Source organism: Periplaneta americana, chromosome 4 (assembly GCF_040183065.1).
Source record: "Periplaneta americana isolate PAMFEO1 chromosome 4, P.americana_PAMFEO1_priV1, whole genome shotgun sequence".
Classification (NCBI taxonomy): domain Eukaryota; kingdom Metazoa; phylum Arthropoda; class Insecta; order Blattodea; family Blattidae; genus Periplaneta; species Periplaneta americana.
Genome location: NC_091120.1, coordinates 175,690,893 through 175,712,095, shown reverse-complemented (window position 1 = coordinate 175,712,095; position 21,203 = coordinate 175,690,893). Strand labels below are relative to the sequence as shown.

Genomic DNA, 21,203 nt, shown 5'->3' with positions numbered 1-21,203 from the left:
GAACAGCTGATGCTTGTGATGTGAACAAGTTCACGGTTTCTCAAATTACGACAGAGAAGTACGGACAATCCGGCAAAGAAGAAAATAAACTGAGAACTATGGCGGCGGCAGGTACTAACAATGACTGTAGCGATCTAGGCGTAGCAGCTCTAAATTGAACAATACCGTTAGGCAAGGTTCTTCGTGTAATTTTTTTATGTAGCAATGACTTATCATGACAAAATTTTTAATACTAACATATTTTACTTAATTTACAGGTTGTGTGGTTTTAGTTATTCATTCACATAAAAAATGTTTATTTATTATATTTTACAGTTTTCTCCCATTTTAGTAATTTCTAATATTGTTTCTGTATTTACGAAAATCGTTACTTCAAATGGTCGGAAAAACCAATTATAGCACAACAAGGTAAGTCTTCTGTGTCCTGGGATGCTAGGATCAACAATAACAATAATATATAATAATATGTATTCATATATTTCTAATTATTTATCGTAGGAAATAATTTTTCGTTCGATGTTTAAGACTAGACATGTGCTAAAACTTCGTTAAGAGTACAAGGGTAGACTTGACAACGCAGTAACATCCACCGTGAGCGGGAAGTGGTATGTCGTCTGCATAACCTTGACGACAACCACTACCAGTGAAGCAGCGTGTCAGCTGACCAGAAGCTGTCGTGTGATTTGCTGCCGGAAATAAGAACGGCTCGACTGTATATATCTAGGACACACGCCAAAAACACTGGCGCCAGCTGTACCACCCCTAATTCCGCCTACGAGACCATTAAATACCTCCGACATGTCTTGACTGTTATTTCAGCTGCCTAAGCATAAAATAAACGACTTAAGTTAGGCATCCTGTATGTACTATGTGCACTTGCCATATGGTAATCAATGTTTTCCGTAACAGAAAATGTGCCCTGCTGGAGGCTCCACGTCAGTGCCACTACCGCATGAGGCTGGGTGACCAGGAGCCGTGGCACTGCATCTCACAGATCTGCAGGAACAGGGTGAGTACAAAAAAATGGCGGGGAAATGTCGGAGATATACTTGCTACAGTGAAATCTCAGTATTACGTACATCAGAAAATAATAATATTTATACTTTATTTTGAAATGTACGATAACATTAGATAGTGCAGCTTTTCCACAACATATCTTGCATACTGCAGCTGTGTTTACAATCCATGTAAGATTCAACAAATTAAAGAAATCCTCTGCGCCTATACACAAGTATAAATAATGTACATATTGCTCAGTTTCAAAATTACAACACAAAAAAATTACTTAGGTTAAAAAAGATGTAAATATCTACAACAATTATACACATTGTACACATTTTAAGAAGTTCTTAACTTTAATTTGGTTTGTTTTTCTAATGGAGTAAAATCTCGATAACACGCGTCCTCTTATTACGCTATCCCGTGTAATACGTTTTTTTTTGTCCGGTCACTGCACATTTCATATATAACGCCTTTATAAAATATCCCATTTGTTGCACCCAAGTCCTGCATAATACGCTGTTTTTGTGGAATATTTTCGATGTAATTTTCAGCAATGTACTGTAACAGCAATGAAACATCTTGGTCATTGAACTCACTGGTGCCATTAACCTGAAAAGTACTGGTATTCGACCCTTCATCTGCGCACTTAAACCTTCATACTGTACAATACCCCACCCTCTTGTTACGCTCTCTTATTCGACTCTTTACCTGCGCGCTTAAAGCCTCTCAAACAACGAAAGTACGATGAAAACAGTACTCTTAATCAGAAACAACTCTCTGATTCATTAGCATTCCCATCATCGACAATAAGAACGATAATAAAAAATCGCGACTTGAGCACTGCAGCCGCGATGTTGGGAGGATGTAAGCACAGGAAAGTGAAGTGTGCTAAATATGAGGGCTTGAAGAACACGCACACGGCAAACAACTATGAATGACCTTTTTCGAAAGATTTAAGTTCAGTACATATTGTAAATATCTTTGACATAAAGTACAGTAATTACATAATAGAATAATAATGTATATAAGTCAAAATTAGTAAACCTGCCTAATATGCGGTCCCGGTTAACACGCGGTTTCATTTCATTTCATTTACACGTGGTCCCTTGAACAGCGTCTTATCGGGGTTTTACTGTAGTTTATCTTCTACAAACTGTTTAAGTGGTTCACTCAAAACTTGAAACTACTACTATTCCTACTAGAAACATAGATCATAATTGCTGGCAAGATGCTATACTTTACATATAATAATAAGTTCCCAGCCATCATGTTTGAAATAATAATAAAAAAGAGATAGGCCTACATATGATACATAAATTCTGCAACTAACAATATATGAAAGTTGGGGAAGTTAAAAAAATATATATCAACTTCAAAAATTATCGTACTATGATCATAAGTACCGATAACATAAAAATGAAATTTCTTTACATTATAATGTACGGGATTTTAGTGAGGGATTTAAAATATGTACGTAAAACTGGAAAAGTACACTAAACTGAAGTCCGTTATATTGAGACAATACTGTATGTAGAATACGTAAGTTACATCTTCAAGGTTATTGACAAACAATCGTTTTGTATTCATAGTACACGTGTTATGAATAACAGTCCTCTGCTATACTAACATTCAATTGTTTCAATCCAGATAAAATATGAAGATCTTTTCTCAATGTCTTACTGATATACAAAACCAAAACTCTCTAAGCAATACCTCTAGCCAAGAATATGTTAATAGTAAAGTGCAAATCCCATGTATTGTGGGTCCCTATCACCATAGCATGGCACATCCTCAGGCTGCAGATAGAGGAGTCTGCCTCCAGATATGGAGGGTAGCTGCGAATATATTGAATAAGCAGTCATGGACAGCCGATAAGGGGTTGTCCTCCAGCTTGGGGATTGGGAGAAGGTCTAACAATCCATCACCGTAAAAAAGAGCTTGTTGTGAAACCCCAATATAAGCCTCAGAATAGGACTGATTCTTTGGCACGAACACAGCAAAGTTTAAAAAAGCTGAAAGTTAGAATTTATAAAACATTTATATTACCGGTTCTGAATGATTGTGAAACTTGGACTCTCACTTTGAGAGAGGAATAAAAGTTAAGGGTGTTCGAGAAGAAGGTTCTTAGGAAAATATTTGGGGCTAAGAGGGATGAAGTTACAAGAGAATGGAGAAAGTTACACAACTCAGAACTGCACGGATTATATTATTCACCTGACATAATTAGCAACATTAAATCCAGACTTTCAGATGGGCAGGACATGTAGCAAGTATAAGTAAATCCAGAAATGTATGTAGTGTTAGAAGACCTGAGGGGAGAAAGACGTAGATAGAAGGATAATATTAAAATGGATTTGAGGGAGATGGGATATGATACTAGGGACTGGATTAATCTTGCTCAGAATAGAGACCGGTGGTGGGTTATGAACTTCCAGGTTCCTTACAAGCCATTTGTAAGTTTGTAAGTAAGAAGAGAAAGTAATACTGCTATAAATATCACCCATGTTTGCACTGCTCATGGCATATTCGACAGTTTTTCAACTTTTGTACTAATTTAAATAATGTCTGAAAGTTTTTGTTTGCTAATTTTGTAGAACTATATTCTATGTCACAAACTTATAAAAACAATGTATAAGATTATTCTAAATGAAGTTTCCTGTTTGAAATGGCTTTATTTTCTATACATATTATCAGTTTGGTTCCTATGAAATTACATACCGGTATTTCAACCTACCATAGTACTATCAATATGTTGTTCTAGCCAGAAACCACTTTTCTACCAGACCTTGTCAGGTGCTGGAAGTGGGAGTTTGTTGATATTGAAGTCCGGTCGGTTAGCTACATGCAAAGACACAAGTCTCCAAGTTCCGAACTTTGGACTTATGGCCATTTGAAACTGGGAATTTACTTCGGAATAACATTATATTTTAATTTTGTGCGAAATTGAAAATAAATATCACCATAACAACACGACTTTAGTCATATGATTATAAAATATTTTCTTTCTTTTGCAGTTGTTTTTTATGGGGGGAGGGGGGATCTATCTTCATTTTCCATGAAGTCAAAATATTGACATCACATATTTAACTCAAGTATTAACGATTTCCTGCATTAATCCTGTATTTCAGTATGCAGTACAGGTCATCAAGCTTAGGCCAGAGTGTTAATGAAAAATGAAGTACGGTACATATGAAACTAAATCGAATCGAATTAATTTGTTTCCAGATAATTGCAGTATGTGATTTCCTCAACTACCTACGCTACATCGAAAGGGGCTTAGTTAAAAGTTCAGGTAGGTCAATATAAGGAACTAATAATGTATGCAGCCGAAATTTTAGATGAAAAATCAGTTAAGTTCAAAATTTACTGTGTAATGGATGAAAGTTTTTTTTTTTTTTTTTTTTTTTTAACGGCGGGTACTTGACATTTTATGTCATGCACCTGTAATGAGATGAGATGATGATGGAGATTTGTTAGTCCTAACTCTTAAAGAGGTTTTATGTTCTTTTAGGGAGGCTTGTGATTAAGTTGCTCAATGTTGAAAAAAAATTCATATGAATGGCATCTTAGATGTGCGAATATTTGCAGTCACACAATCTGAGAGGCAGTTTCAGCTTCATTGCTACTATACAGGCTAGACTGTAGATAATATCATTAATTTCAGGGGTTATTCTTTGAGATATTTCAAACAAAAAAGGTTTAATCCAATTTTGTTTCTTTTTGCCTCCTTTTTGAGATAATTTGTTTTTTATGAAAAATGCCATAACATGTTTTGGAAAAGCCATTGATTTAATTTCCAATATGCTCACAGTCAATTTAAGAGAGCAGTGTATTATGGTAACAAATAATTGTAAGAATTTTAGTTTTGTCCTTTAAATGTGCAGAACTTTGATTTGATCAAATGTAACTTTTTGTTCTGAAAAGGAATTTTAAATGTTACATTTGTTCGGATGAAATTTCTGCACATTTGAAAAACAAAACTAAAATTCTTTCAATCATTTATTATCATAATACACTGCTCTCTTAAATTGACTGAGCATATTGGCTTTCCTAAAACGTGCTATGTAATGGTTCATATATAACATTTTTTTTTTTCGAAAAGGAAGCAAAAACGAGCAAAATTGTATGGAACTTTTTTGTTTGAAGTATCTCAAAGAATAACCCCTGAAATTAATGACATTACTTACGATTCAACTTTTATAATGTCTTAAGAATGACATAGTTATTTCCATATAAAGCTCCATTTTCATCTAAGTCGTTTATATTCTTGATCCTATATATGATGTCGACATATACAGTACGTAAATAATTTCTTCTTCATGTTTCAGTGCATGATGTGTTTTGGGAGATGACTCGTCTCAGAAAGGAGATGGTGCTTGCTCGATTGGGATTGGTCCTGTCATCATAGGACTGAAGAAGAAAGCATTAGGTAATGACAAAGGGAGATTCCACTCTTTCTCCTTAACAGTTTCTCAAAATAAAAAGAACATTTGAAAACATACTGTAGTTTTAAAAAATACAGTCGAACGGTTTAATTTTATGAGACTGTTGTTGTTGTTTTCTAATGCCAGGCGTTTGACAATAAAGTCATTTGACCTCTTGCACTCCAATATTTTTCAAAGATATTATCATGGTCAGCCACTGAAGCACAGATTTTGAGGTGTTCCGAATCCATTTCTTGTGTTATACCGCCAGCATTCCATTGTAAGATGAAAATGGCAAGTTGTAGCCGATTTAAGTGAACACCATATTTTAACGTTTTGGTGGCTACTTCATTCACACACAACCCCCAGAATGTCTGGAGGACCACACCTGCTGTTGGTCGACGAGTCTACTAGACCTAGCTGGGAGATCTTGTTGATCACCAGCTTTCCCTCCTTAAGCCACTGGAGGACGATTTTAGTGTCATAGCAGGTCAGCACTAGGAACAGAAAAGTAGAAAGAGGAGGAAGGAAAGGGAAATGAACCCCTAGGCCTCGAATGCTCTAATGCCGTCAGGGTCGAAGAAAGTAAGAGTTCAGTCAGAGGACTGGATAGGAAAAGGTAAAGAGGGAATTAGGTATTGAATAGAGGAAAATTATACCAAATTCGGTCATTAACTCATCAAGCTGACCAGTGCTAATTGATGAGTAGCCCCTCCCTTTAGTTCAGCTTGTAAAATTATGCTTGCTAACAGCTGCACCACGGGAAGGTAGGGATGGGACATTGGGTATTTGTCCAGGTTGGTTCCTTAAAGCCTTCAATGGGAAGGATTAATGGCTCTCCCCCCTGTATCCGACAGATACCCTTTTGCAGCCTTTTATGAGACTGTTGAAAGATTCCTAAATGTTGCTTCTTCTTCTTATTGACTAAGGACGTATAAATCCACAAAAACTCTTAGGCACAAATGGTATGCGATCAGGAGACCCTGGACAAAGTACGAAAGCTGCTCTGATGTTCTTGACTCTTTTTTTGGCACATGTGGACGTCCTGAACTCTTTCTTTTACAGATGCATCCAGTCATTTCAAGCTGTCTATAGAATCGGAATGTTGTTATCGGAAAGAGAATCAAATTCTAAATTGCCATCAGAAAGTTCACTGTACAGAAACTACAGAACCGCAGTTCGCAAATTGCAACACAGAAAAAAGATACGCCATTTTGTAAATGTGATGCAACAAAGATGAGAAACACTGTGAGCATAGGTGGAGTTATGGGGGAGGGGGTATGGGAGGGCACTGCCCCCTCAAACTTGTCCGAACTCTTATTTTATAAACGTTAGAAAACACTGAATTCAAAAGATCTTTTTTGCTTTTGTTTATGATTAAGTTTCTGTGCTTAAATTGACGAATTAATGTCTTCAGATCATGTGTCTAGACTATAACATTTATTTTAAATTTCTGAATGTATAAGAATGGAAGCACTGTAATGTTTCTTTTGTAACAGCCTGTACTCATGTGTTAGAAGTCTGCAGGTGTTCAGGCCACCATTTGGAGAAATATGAATAACATACTGCAGAATAATGCAGAAAAAAGAAAAGTGATCCTAGTATAATGTGTAAACTTAAAGACGAGATTAGATAAAATAATAAGAGTTTACATTTCATATGATATCTTCAGGAAAGCTTAATATAAAAAAGTTTCTGTTAGCACTGCTACGTAGTTTTATTGATGTACAGTATTTGCGTTGACGAATTTTTTTGATAGTGCAGTCTCTTTGTAATTATTGTTCTTGGCTTATATGGCCTTGTCTACACATATTGTTCTTAGACATATAATATAAACTATTGAACTATTCTGTACGAGAGAGAAGACGAGAGGGATTGTTTTAAATTATACCCTATTATAATTTGTAGTAGATTTACAGTTCAAGTCCTATACAATTCGGTCCGAAACATTGCAGATATGGATGTAACACTGTAAGAAACATGCCCTCTAAAAATACCTTTATGCTCGACCATGCCGAAATATAGTAATTATACACCTGGTAGCAGCCCTTTAATGGACCTCATTAAAGTACACCTATTCATTAAAGTTCAGGTGTTCCACCAATCAGAAAACACCATTGTAACAATATGAAAGCGCAAGTATCGATTATTCTCGGATATGCAATCGAAAGACAACTAGCGAAACGTCACGGAGGCTGGAAATCCAATACTGTCGCAGAAGGTTATGTTCTGTTACTATAATAATTAGCATTAATTGTAAATAATATTCAAATAAATTCAATTTGTCATCTCGTTTTTCAATGTCTAAATCAATTTTAAGGTTATATCAACATTAATTTTTATTTTACTCTCTAGATTATATCAAGGTCATTGACATTTGTTTCTAGGAAAAAATCAATACTTTCGCGTCTGCGCACATCTCACAATTTACGAGATATATATGTGTATGTATTTATTCACACCGCAAATGGGTATATACCCGGTGGCAGTGGTAACTAATTACACTCAATAATGACAATTAATAATAAACACAACTAATAAAAAACAATAATAATAATAATAATAATAATAATAATAATAATAGGCTAGTAATAGTAGTAGTAGTAATAATAATAATAATAATAATAATAATAATAATAAAATAATAATAATAACAAGGAGCATCCTAAATTAAATTAAGCATGGTCACTTAAAATAACATTTACAGTAAATATAATTTGTATCTTAACCCTTGCACAAGGTCAATTCCGCTCCCCAGTCAGATAAGAATAACATGAATACTTATGAATAATTTCAGGTTAGAAATATGGTCGAGCATAAAAAGTCGTATGAAACTTGCCTATAATGGTAATTAAGACGCTCGTATGAAAATTATGAAACTTGCTTGCGCTCGTTTCATAAACATACTCGCGTCTTAATTACTACCATTATAGGCTCGTTGCATAATGTACTATTATTAAATGATCATATTCCGATATGATGTACTGTACCACGTTCAAGCTATAATGGGAGGAGGAGGTAAATGATCTCCCCCATAACCCCATTATATGGGGATTCTATGGTTTTGCTTCCCCCCCCCCCCCCCAAGGAAACGATTCTCTCTCCGCCTATGACTGCAAGCACATGATACGAAACTTTCAGAGCTTTTTTTTCATTACATGTAGGAAATACACAGTCCCTTTCGTTTGTAAAGCCATACCAACCATCTGAAACCCTGATAATCAGTGTATTTCTGTACAATAAAACGTGAACAATTTTTCCTTGTTTTCAGGAAATGACTGATGGTGCAACTGGGCTGCTGGTAACATAGAAGAGATTCTACTAAATCTACTTCTTTACAATCTACTGACCAAAGAGTTAAAGAATTATGTGATGTAATTAATTATGACCTATTTGTGTACCTAGAAACGATGACGAGATTGTGGACTTCCAATACGCTTCCACAATATTAAACAAGAGATTATAATGTTTATGTGGTTGTCACACAGCTTCTGTTATAATTATTATTTTTATTAATAAACTGTTATATAGATTTAAACTTGTAAGTAATGAAATTATGGTCATCATTTCCAGGCAACCTGTGAATAGTGTAGAAAGAGAATTATAAAACCTTAAATGTTATATATACATATACACATAAACAACTGTATTATAGTCACATTATATTCCTAATGTTCTCCTGTACAAAGGTCTAAGTTACGTTTCTTGTGAATAATAAGAGATATATCCTTATCTTCCAGATGGTGTTATATTCCCAAGCTTTAGCTTTTACTTTTTAATTCTCAACTGAACACATATTGTGTTTGGTACTGTATATGTTAGAGCAAATTTTTTTAAGTCTTCCAATGAGAAAATGGAGAGAAAAAAACAGAGAAATCTAGAGAAATACTTTGCTGTCCAAGTCTTTTATGATATTTCTATTATCAAATCCAAATGTATGTCTTTAAAGTAGCTAATACAAATATGAGATTACCAGTAAGATATTAATCCGTTGGTGAGGTCTGCATGGATTGTTTGAACCCGAAACTACACACACGAATATGCATAAATCAGAACATTTTCAAACAGGAGTGTCTGATAATATTTTAGAAAGAATGTTTAGTTCTAGCACCATTTGGGTATTGTAAATGCTCTGAATTTTCATGACATGATGGATCTCTCTGCACATATACTGTAATCTAGCAACAATAATCGGAAACGCATAAAGAAAGGGTTTTAAATTATGAAAGAGTCCATAAAATACATTTGTATGATCATTTACACTTTTAACTTTACAACGTAAAATGAAAGATATGTAATAAGTGACGGTATTAAGTAATATATCCTTATATATTAAATCAATAATATAATTCTGGAACCCAGGGCTAGGAACGTTTCAAGAATATCATTCATAAATTTCTAATAGTCTCAAGTTTTTAATCTGCTACCTCGTTGAAAGTTTAAAATTTAGAATGTTCGTTTACCTTTCATTTTGTCTTATTTATTACAAAGCATATAAATCCTATGCACGACCAGAAAAAAGTAATGTAGACACGTGATACATACAGGAAAGTTATATCATGTAATCATTTACCTCCATTTTGTTTAAAAGTTTCATTCGACAAAATGGCGTAAAATTCCTGATTGAAAATGATACCAGTATGTTCATTATTGACGATATTTTGCAAGAACTAACCAAAGGATTTGAGACAAAATGGCAAATGAATCATTAAATAACTAGAAAAACTGATTGTCAATGAAGATGATAGCCTACATACTTTCTCATTATATGTGTGTAGGCATTCCGTAGCAGTTCAATTAGGGCCACCCCTAGAGAGGGAGGGGGTACAGATACCACTAGAGCGGGTGTGTAAGCGCCAGGGGACCCAGTCCAATTTTTATATATTTTTTGGGAGAGAAAACAGAAAATATTCACAAAACTTTTCTTTGCATGAAAGAAGAATAATTTTGTAAAATCGCATATTATTGGAATAGCAATTATGTTCTCAACAAGTTTTAAGAAGTAGGTAACTATTGAAGGATTATTTCCTATTATGGGAACATTGTAATAAAATTTCTTAGCTTGTTGTCGTAGTACTGTGTTTAAATCATAATATTTCAACAGTGGTTAAAAAATATATTGGCAAGAGGGAAATCACAATTCTTATGGGCAGCTCTGGTTCTTTTCTTTTATCATGTTGTAAATGGTGTACATAATGAATGTTAACAAAATCTGTCCAGGAATTTAAGAGAAATCACTGTAAACACATAGACAGATGACATTCCCAAAATAACTTTTTTGTTATCGATGCTGAAGATGAAGCTATTTTCATGAGAATTTCGAAATCGATTTTTGCAACATCACAATACTTCCATAAAATACAAAAGTACATTTTACATCAGAACTTCAGTAACAATTATTTTTAGCAACAACTACCTCACTAGTGAAAACTATCTGCCAACAATGTAACTTAACATTCGTATACAATCATCTTGTACCGTAACTTTTTAAACATCATGTTATGTATGAGGTCGTAATACTGTTTCAATTCAAATAACTTTTTTCTTATCTGCAACCTGCAACAGTGATAGAATTACAAACATGTTACTGGTACTGTTCCAGTACTTAAATAATATCAAATCAAGTAGTTCTGCAAAATGTAAAATGATTGTTTCACCTGTAGAACTCTTAATATATTACGATTTCCAGGTTACACACAATAGTCGGCTAAATGAAAATTGAATTTTTACAAACTACACTATATATAGGATTAACTGTAATATTTTGTTGCATATAGATATTTTAGTGCATGAACTTTGTGCTATTCAGCAACACAGAGATGTGAAATTTTTAATGAATGAATGTGAGTAATGTCCGGGGAACACAGAGGCCAAGGATAAACTTTTTCATATAGTCTGGTATATGTTGCAATTTTCCTTCAACTCTTCTTCTTCTTTTCAACATATCTTAGGTTAGCTTAGGTTAGATTATGTCCTTTATAAGTTTATGTGCAACACATGATTGTTTTCTTTCAATTTCGTATTCATTTATACAATCTGTAAGTGATGTAATTTTGTAATTGCTGGAAACATCTACTGTTCTTTTTCCTTTTGCAACTTAAATTAACTAATATTTATAACAGAGAATTTTTTTGGGAAAAAGGAAGAGAAAGAGTATGTTTCATCAGTCCATGCAGACTTCTGAACAACAAATTTCTGTCTGTATACTTTATATCTCGCAAAACAAAAAATCATAAACTGTTCATGAATGAGGAAGTGGAATTCAACAGTTACTCAATATCAGAACAAAAATATTACAAATCTGAACATAGAGAAATGTATGATATTTCACTGGTTTTCGAATTCAGTTCGTTTATAAAATCAACTTAAATTAATTGAATCGATGTTAACGTGATATTCTTATCATTTTACTTCAAACTGTGATTAGTAGAGCCCAGAGTTACATGAAAAATGCAAGTTGCATAAAACATTCTGGTATGTTCGTAAAAATTATATACTGTGTCTACCATGATACTCTTAACACTTTAAACAGACACAGTTAAAAGGAAAATGTATATAAAATCATTGCTATGCGTGAAAATGATAGTGAAACTCGCGATGTTTTCAGTTCAGTACAGTGCATCTGCACGAGCGCCTTTTGGTGGCATGAAGAATGTATAATCTATAGCTAATTTCAAACTTTATAGCATTCAGCATGTCTGCTGTGGCGAAGTCTATGGCATCTCTTATGCACTGTTTTAAATCCATTATCTTGTTAATTTTTGTAGTGTAAACTGTGTCTTTCACATACCCCCACAAGAAGAAATCTAATGAAGTAATGTCCGGGGATTGTGGGGGCCAAGAAATTGGACCATCACTTCCTATCCGATGTTTGGGGAATGTGTCATTCAGGAAATTTCGAACGTAATAACTTCACTGAAATGGAGCGTCATCTTGCTTCTATCTGTGGGGCATGTTCTCCAGCATATATGTCACCTATGTCATGCTCAGCAAAGAAAAATGGCCTAACATTGTGATTGTGCACCACACCAAATATTAACTTTTGAAATATCACGCACATTTCTAAGACGAAATGGGGATTTTTATTACAAATTGAAACAATAGATAATAAAGTAAATTCATTGGCATGATATCGATCTTATTGTTTGTGATTATTATATATTTATGGTAAATAATCAGTACCGGTATATTATTGTGATTGCAACCATATTGCAATAATTATTTCAGGTATAAATCTGGGCTCTAAATGGTTATGTATGAATATTTTATACCACACACCAGAATCAGAGTTATTTTAGCAACAGAAAAGAATGGTGAAAATGGTAATCTCTATAAAAAACAAAAAATCAATGTAAATCCTGAAAGTCAAACTATCTATTTAGGTCTCAGTTACTTTATAATCTGTGTTATAATGCTGTGCTCAGCTAACATAACCAACGAGGTAAAAGAGATATTCAGAGATTGAAAAATGAACAGCACTCTGACACAAGTTTTGGACACTATAAAACTGCAGACTCCAATATAGTAATATGCGTTACAAGAGCGGTATGTTGAAGTTTTCATGTTCGAGGAAAAGTTTGAAAAAGCGAAACGTAGTTGAGCTTTTTTAATTTCCGAGAATTGAAAGAAAACATACCACTCGTGTATCGTACATTATTTTGTGCGAAGATCGTTTATTACATACCTGAAAGAGGAATTTCTAATTAGTTGCAATGAAATCTCCTTCTTGGTTTCTGTTCAATGACGGCAAATTTGCAAAACAAAAATATCTATCTTCAACATTGTTGCTTTAAAATGTTTTCTGTGTTTACTATACTCCAGCAGGCCGTGATATACGTCTGTCTTTTTTTTCCCTCAGTCTATGAGGAGTCTGGAATCTTGTTGATTTTTTCACGGCTTCCTTAATGTTACTTGCATCACGAATGCAGTAACTTTAGTGGAGTTGTAGAGTTTACTTAATTTTTGCAAATATTTAAAAACAATAATTAACAGTGCAATTTAGCTGAAATTGCAGTGGTAAGTTTCCAATTCATAATTATTAATATATTGAACGTCTCTAAAAATAATATGTTAAAAGCCTAAAGCAGTAAAATCAATATGTCACTTAAGCAGTAAGAAGAGGGAAATTGTTATGTGTGTTAGGTTGGGAATACTGAATGTGGAATTTCAGACTTTCCGTGGATTGGTTTTGTGCGGAAACCGAGCAAATACGCACGATCTCGCACAAAATATTGTACATCATCAATGTGACATCAGAGTCTACCAGTATAGCTGAGCAGGCAATGGACTTAAATAGTTAAACGACTTTCAGAGAGTATCTCTTCTCGCTGTTAGTGGTAAAGGCCTACAGATGTATAGTTGAAACATGTCAAGGATTTAGTCATCAGCTTGATTGGCTCTGGATAGCTCTGACTTTGATTTTTTCCCAAGCAAAGAAAAAGATTTAAATTTAAATAATTGTCTTAGAATGGAAAACGGCACTATCACTATAATATCGTATCATATTAATACGAATTGTAGATGGCAGGTTTGTATATTTGCACGCAAGTTATTTCTGAGCTATTCAATCTACAAGTGAGAAGGCCTTGGAATTTCACTTTGAAAATCATTCATCTTTCACAGTCATTTTTACAAATATGCCGAATTCCTTCAGCTGTTTTTCATAAATAGACTTCAATTTCTTTTAGAATTTCAATAATAGCAGCTGAGAGCACTGAGATGTTATGAAACTGACGACTTAGAAAAATGTCTTTATTCTTGTATGGGGACACACTCGAGAAACTAACACAAATTTCCGAGAGTTGATAGTTACTTGTTTTACCAAACATGTTGGCAGGGACAATGCCAGAGTAGGCTTCAATGGGTAGTACTTACCCTTCTGCCCACCAATTAACGCGCCAGATAAAAAAAAGCAGCTAAAACTTATTTCAAATCACTTCCAACCCAATATTTTTATTATGTAGTCCACAACTTCTTTGCAATCACTTCACAGTTTCTCATGTTCATGTTTAAAGGGACCAGCTACTGAGCTTTCTAACTTATACAATTATCATCTTTTATTGAAAATTTTACGTAAGGTAAATAATGCTAAAATACATACCCATTTTTTTTTTCATTTTATGTTGAAAAATGTGTCGAGAAAAATTTTATTTATTTAAAAATAATTATTACTGTTACCAGAAACATTTAACTGAGCCTGACATAAAGATAATCACTTTCTTCAAAGGTTAGTATGAAACCAGAAATTACTTGCAATAAAATGCTACATTAGTTTTTTCTTGGTCAACATACTTCTTTGGTACGGTCTGGTCCACAATAAAGCTGGAACGGAAACGACAATGAGAAGAAGATCGGAAAAATTGTTAAAATATATATATATTTATTTAAATGTGAGCCTTTACAATTAATGAGAAGCCCAGGAACGGGAACGTGAAAGTTGGAGAATTTTTACTTTGCCATTCTCATTTCCGATCACAGCCTAATAAATTAACTCTGATGTCATCATAAAGCTATTTTAATCATTGTCGTATATTTTGTAACAAGGAGGCCAGGACATAATTTCTTCTTCAGTCATCGTGTCTAACTCAGAAATTCACTAAAATCACTTCCAACGATGGCCTAGATCTAATACTACGTATAAGATTTTTCCAAAATTTTCAAAAGAGACATAAAACTATTTATTATTTATACATTCTATCTATTTGGACCAATGAAAAGCACAATAATCAGTAAGAATGTAGTATTGTGCTTTTTAATGATTCAAATAGATAGCATGTATAAATAATAGTTTTATGTCTTAGAATGCAGGCTTTCACGGCCGGTGTCATTAGCATTTGTATTATCTGGACTAGAGGGCCGTGGTCTGTTGGTGATGAAACTAAGCGTTTCATCCACTACTCCGGTAGCCATCTTCAGTGGTGTGGTACACATGAGTGGAGAGATCTGCTGTGTGTATCAAGGACTGGTACTGAGACTGGTAGCATGACAATATTTAAGGTGTGGGAAGCTTGAGGGTTGTGGCTTGTCGTTGTCGCCATAGTCTGCACCGGTGGCTTTGGTGTTTTGATTGGCTATTGTAGTGTCCAATTGTTACTGTTATAGTAAGCGTTTGAAATTCTGTCATTTTCTTGTTTCACCACAGATCTTAGAACAGGTGCCCATACTCAATGCAGGGAAAGATGTCTATGTCAAAAAGTCCCACACCGTGTTTAATGCTTTAAAGCATACATCAGTATGAAATGGTTTCTTAAAGCTTGAATTGTTACTCATTACCGGAAGTTTGCGGTAATACAAGCTGTCTCAGCTAGCATGCAGGTTACAATAGGCTAGTGACAAAGAATTCACCCAATAATGAACACTGAAATCTCTCCCATTCTAAGATAAAAGACAGATATTTTTGCAATGCTTCAAAATCAGAGCTTCCAAGTCATTGTGATGCAGCACCCAACAAATTAAAAATGAAATCCTTGCCATATAAAACAAAACATTAAGAATATATAACCTCACATTCCACAACTCTTCCCTTTAACAATAAACTTCCAGTGATCACACAATGAAGATACCGGTTTGATGCATTATTTATTCCTAATAGTACCAATGCAGGAATAGCCACTACTTATTTCTTGGGCTTATGAACTATCGTTTGTTCATTTCAGGATTAGGTATATCTGCAGTAAAGTATGTCTGTAGTCACGTGCCAAAAGTTTTCAAGGGAATAACAACTGTTTCTACTTCAATCATGTTCATTTCCAATTATATAATGAAAGACAAAAATTCCACGTTCTATCATTACATATTTTGTAAACTTATTGCAGTTATGAGGTCCATACTTTATATGAAAAAATGAACAATAATTATTTCACTCATATAGAAAGCAGATTTTCATTTGGACTCACCTTAAGAGCCATATTAATGTGATCTAATCCTTTGAAGCTGAACATTTCCTATTTCTTACACTTCTGTACTTTTGACCTTGATATACTAGAATGGTTATGTAATATTAATATAGAATGTTTTTATGCAATATTCCAATCCTGTCAAATCAGTGGCGTAGCCAGGAATTTAAGATTGTTGGGGGGCAAGTTTTGGGAACATCACTTGGAAAATTTCCCTACAATTTACACGCAACATATTTAAAAGACAATTGCTGTTAAATTACTATGAAATTTAAAATCAATTTAGACTCACAAAAAATTGTTATAAAGCAAAATACATTATCTGTCATTGCAGAGTGAATCAAAAGATGCTGACCCCAAATAAATGACTTAATAATTCTAGTTGTGTTGAGAATGCTTCATAATTTCTTTGAAAAAAAAAAAAAAAAGATCAATTTAAACAAATATCAACAGCAATATAAAGGATTTGTTATTCTAAATTAATATTGGGTCACTCTCAACGTCTATGGTGGATTTGGTGGATTGTTTCTTCATGCTTTAAATCTAATTTAAGTTTGAAAATGGTTCTTGAAAAAAATGCGGAGGAGGGGGAGGTAGCTTCAGATGGTGAACCTACTCTCCTGCCTACACCACTGTGCCAAATCCTGTTCAACAATGATGTACCTTTGCTGATGAAAAGGTTAACAGTACAGTATCGGTAAATAATTGATTCTTCAGTACAAGCCCTAAAATTAAGACAGTTTGGGCATAGTGGAATGACAAAGGAGAAATTAGTTTAAAAATGTACAAATGGACTCCAATATCAACTAGGGACAGATCAAAATCCAGATCAAGTGCGACATAATTACCTAAAAAAAAACTTCAGTCCTAAGAATTGGACAACTATTCTAAATATGAAAAAAATGAATGGAATATTCAGGGCTTTCTTAACAGCATTATAAGCCCCCTGGCAAGGCAATGCACTGGGCCCTGTCTACACAACCACTCACAGGCGTAAACATGTAAATTATCTATAAAATAAACTTACATTCATTGCTACCTCCAACAAAATCAGTGTTTTGACATTAAAAGAAACATGATGCACAGCAGAGTTTCGTCAATACAGACGTTTGGACAATATAACACGAGCCTTAATCTTGAAAAACAAAAATTTCAACATAAAAATTGTACTTAGTAAATCATACTGACAGAAACAACACAGGCGCACATTATGAAAGTACGGGGCGGATGTTGATGACCTAAAAATCTACTTAAAATGATGATTAAAATGTCCTTAAACTAATGGAAAAATGACATTAAATTAAAAGAAAATGACATTTAAATATTATTCAAAGTACGCGCATCACAACATCTTAAAAATTAGTCACCTTGTTTCAGTGACTGCCCTGCAAATTCTCGGAGAGGAGGCAACTTCCTGGAATTTGGTTAAGATAAAGGAAAAAGGCATGCAAAAAATGAAGGTTTTAAGTGAAAAATATAGATTTTAATGAGAGTTTACAATGTGTTTCAATCGGTGGTGGTCCATGTCAGTGCCTTCATTCTCCATCTCCTCCTCTTTCCGTTCTTCACTTTTGTTACCAGATCTTCCAAATGGGGGGAGTGTGAATGACAAAACAAATTGTGGGTGCAGCATGCATTCTTGCAATCTTTGTGTTAAAAATACTGTCTACTACAGTAGATATCCCTTCCGAACCATGTTGGGGACACGTCCTGTCCAGGACACAGTGAAAGTTTCCCCTCTTCCAAACAAATTCTAAAGACATCCTTGTACTGACAAAAGAACAATAGTATTCAAAGCCCTCACTTAAACTAAGCTGTTGTCAAGCATTTTATATTACTTCTGTTGTGTGAAGTGAAGCCTTCAGTGGAATGAGGGATGGACTTTAGAGTCTGTTCCAAACTATAAAACTCAAACTTCACTGTTATTCACTTATTCAGTAGGTAATTACTACTGACCTATTTGCTTAGAAAAAGATTTAACACACCTATAGGTAAAGAAGAAAGTGAAATGCATTCCAAATGATCTAAAAGTTCTTCAAAGTATTTAAAATGACCAACAAATGCCGAAAAATATAAAAATTACCTATTAGTTCAAAAACGTTGAAAAATGCAATATAAGAAATTAATTGATCTTCTTTTGTGGGTTATTTTACGACGCTGTATCAACATCTCACGTTATTTAGCATCTGAATGAAATTAAGGTGATAATACCGGTGAAATGAGTCCGGGGTCCAGCACCAATAGTTACCCAGCATTTGCTCATAATGAGTTGAGAGATAAACCCAGAAAAAACCTGAACCAGGTAAATTGCCCCAACCGGAATTCGAACCCAAGCCACCTGATTTTGTGATCAGACGTGCAAACCGTTACTCCACAGGTGTGGGCTATTTTATCTTGTACTGGAGAATCAATAATTAAACATGCCATGATTTCATTCAGCATTCTGCCCTGCAGTAATGACGTACTGTTGCCCTATTGGGTAATATCTGAACACAGCAGAACATGGCATAAGAAAACACTCTGTATATTGAACCACAATATGCTGATAAAATATATCAACATATATTTTTTTAACTATTTCAGATGCTCTCTTCAAAATAATGAAACAACATTAAATTCCATATTCAAGCAATACTGATAATTGATAATACAAGAATTGCATTTCTAATACAAGGTGAACCACTCACTATGTAATCCAGAGACAATGACATGGATATAATGGAAAAATAAACACATGAAAAATAGCAGGGTATAAAGTATTTATATCAATCTGTTCGAATCACTCCAGCCATCACAAACCTGGAATTCGAATAGAACTGAATTGACTTTAAAAAAGTTAAACCATAAATTTAATAGAATTTGTTCCAAATTTATTATATCACTGAAGTTTCGTAACTTAACTCGGTGTCTTAAGATGACTTTTTGCATCATACAATTTCAAGAAAGCTGCAGAAGTATTCTTCTTGTAAATAATTCGACAAGATGATCTCGAAATGTTTGTTCAATAACCTCTAAAGAAGCGGGGCCAAATCACTATTACTGTAAGAAAGTAAAGTAAAATTCTGTAGCATACTCTCATACCCAGTAACAGTTTTTTTCATCCCATCAATAGCAAAGAGACTGGGTTAAGTTTCAGTTATGCATAATATACAATAGCAGAATAGACCTTAAATTTAGTGAGAGTAGCCTATACTAAATAAATGGTTATTTAATATGTTATAGTATGTTGGATCTTATGAACCAGAGTGGCGAGATAGGGAATTCTGTAGTGAAATATGACAACACAGGCTGTAATAAAATCTCCACTCAGTTACTTTCGTAATGTCCTCATGAATAGAAGTTTTGGAATTATTATGATTCAGATAGGAATCATTAGAGAATTGTTTACTCTATTTGCCTATATATGTAATTATGTATGTGACAATTTTCAAGCTTTAAATTCGATGGCTTATAAGTATATAGCTTCGTATCTTCCTGCTAAACAGCAGATTTTTAATGACTGATAATGGTAATGTCAATCCACAATAATGTAACAAATTAATAAAAAGAAACTTGGGAGACTTTAAATTACAGTGGAATCCCTGGTATCTGGCACCCAAATAACAGACAATTCCAAAACAACAGTACTTTTGAATAAGAATAAGAAAAACGAAAATACGAAGGAGAATCAGTAAGTTACAAATTGAAATATCTCCGCTAGATGGCAATATTATCGATGTGCAGACAACCAAAACAAAGAAGCAGCAGTTGCATGATGGCATCTCTGCATGAGTGTACCAATATGTCTCCAAATAACCTATAATCGAATTAACTGCCTCTGACTTTATCCCATTGTTGCTGAATACGAGGGATTCCACTGTAACAATTTATTTTGAGAATTTCTATGGGAATGGGGGAAGGCGAAGGTAATGTTCCAAAGAGGTTGTTACGAAATAATTATTACGATTATCTTACAACAGGTGCCAATGAATTTAAAGCAGGGTTAGATTAAAATAAAGACATGGAGATGAGAGTAGTATTGTAACTCGAACACTGTAAACAACATTGCATTGTACTCTGCCATCAAATGAAATAATATTGAGTCTCTTTAAGAAATCTCAATAAAAGAAATGAATAAATAAATACAATAAGACTTGATATCTACTTATTTCTCCTTCCCTCTTATTTTGAACTGATCACAAGAGAATTCTAAGGACACAATTTGCCAATGCCACTATGACCATACTGTTACTATGGTACAAGTACCAACAATACTACCACAACTATAATGACCATCAACCACCAGTATCACTAATATAACTACAAACAAAATGATTGCCATTATCACCATAAAGCCGAAACCATCACCAACACCACTACAACCATAGAGGTAACTCACTATGTATCAGGCATCTATTGGCTGCAGTGATCTTCATTTGTTCAAGCCTTTTATTTATTTATTTTTTTTTAAGTTACGCAGATTCCCCCAGAGTAGCATCTTTGTATGCTTTAATTTCTGTTGGACTCGTTCCCTTTTTTACGAAATATTTAATTACAGCATGAAGCTCGATATTTTCCATTTTTGCCAATCTGTGTGGCACACTATAGTCCCGTCGCTCTAATTTCCAGCAGCCAATCGCGTTGTGCGTCTTGTGATTCGCTGACGAAGATGTTATTCATTTCTTAAGGCTCGATAAATATTTAATATAATCGCCCGCCATTTTGGCTCTTTCGTTGGCGTTTGCAGAAAGCACATGAAGACGTTATTTGCTGCTCAATTATTTGCTGAATTACAGTGCGTTTGATATATTATCATAGGAGCTACGACATGATAATGTTTAACGGTGTGGTAAATAGATTCCTCGTATGGTAGCTCGGCAACGAAAGAACAAAAATGGCGAAT

At 34.1% G+C, this 21,203-nt stretch overlaps 1 protein-coding gene across 1 annotated transcript in view; it reads left to right on the top strand.

Annotated features, from left to right (window-relative positions):
* Positions 1-20,453, top strand: part of LOC138698456 (guanine nucleotide exchange factor for Rab-3A-like) — a 508,755-nt gene extending 488,302 nt beyond the window's left edge. The window contains exons 9-12 of the mRNA XM_069824400.1: positions 910-1,009; positions 4,228-4,294; positions 5,331-5,431; positions 8,698-20,453. Coding sequence (XP_069680501.1) covers positions 910-1,009; positions 4,228-4,294; positions 5,331-5,410 — 247 coding nt within the window. The 3' untranslated portion in view covers positions 5,411-5,431; positions 8,698-20,453. The remainder of the gene's footprint in view (positions 1-909; positions 1,010-4,227; positions 4,295-5,330; positions 5,432-8,697) is intronic.
* The last annotated feature ends 750 nt before the right edge of the window (positions 20,454-21,203 follow it).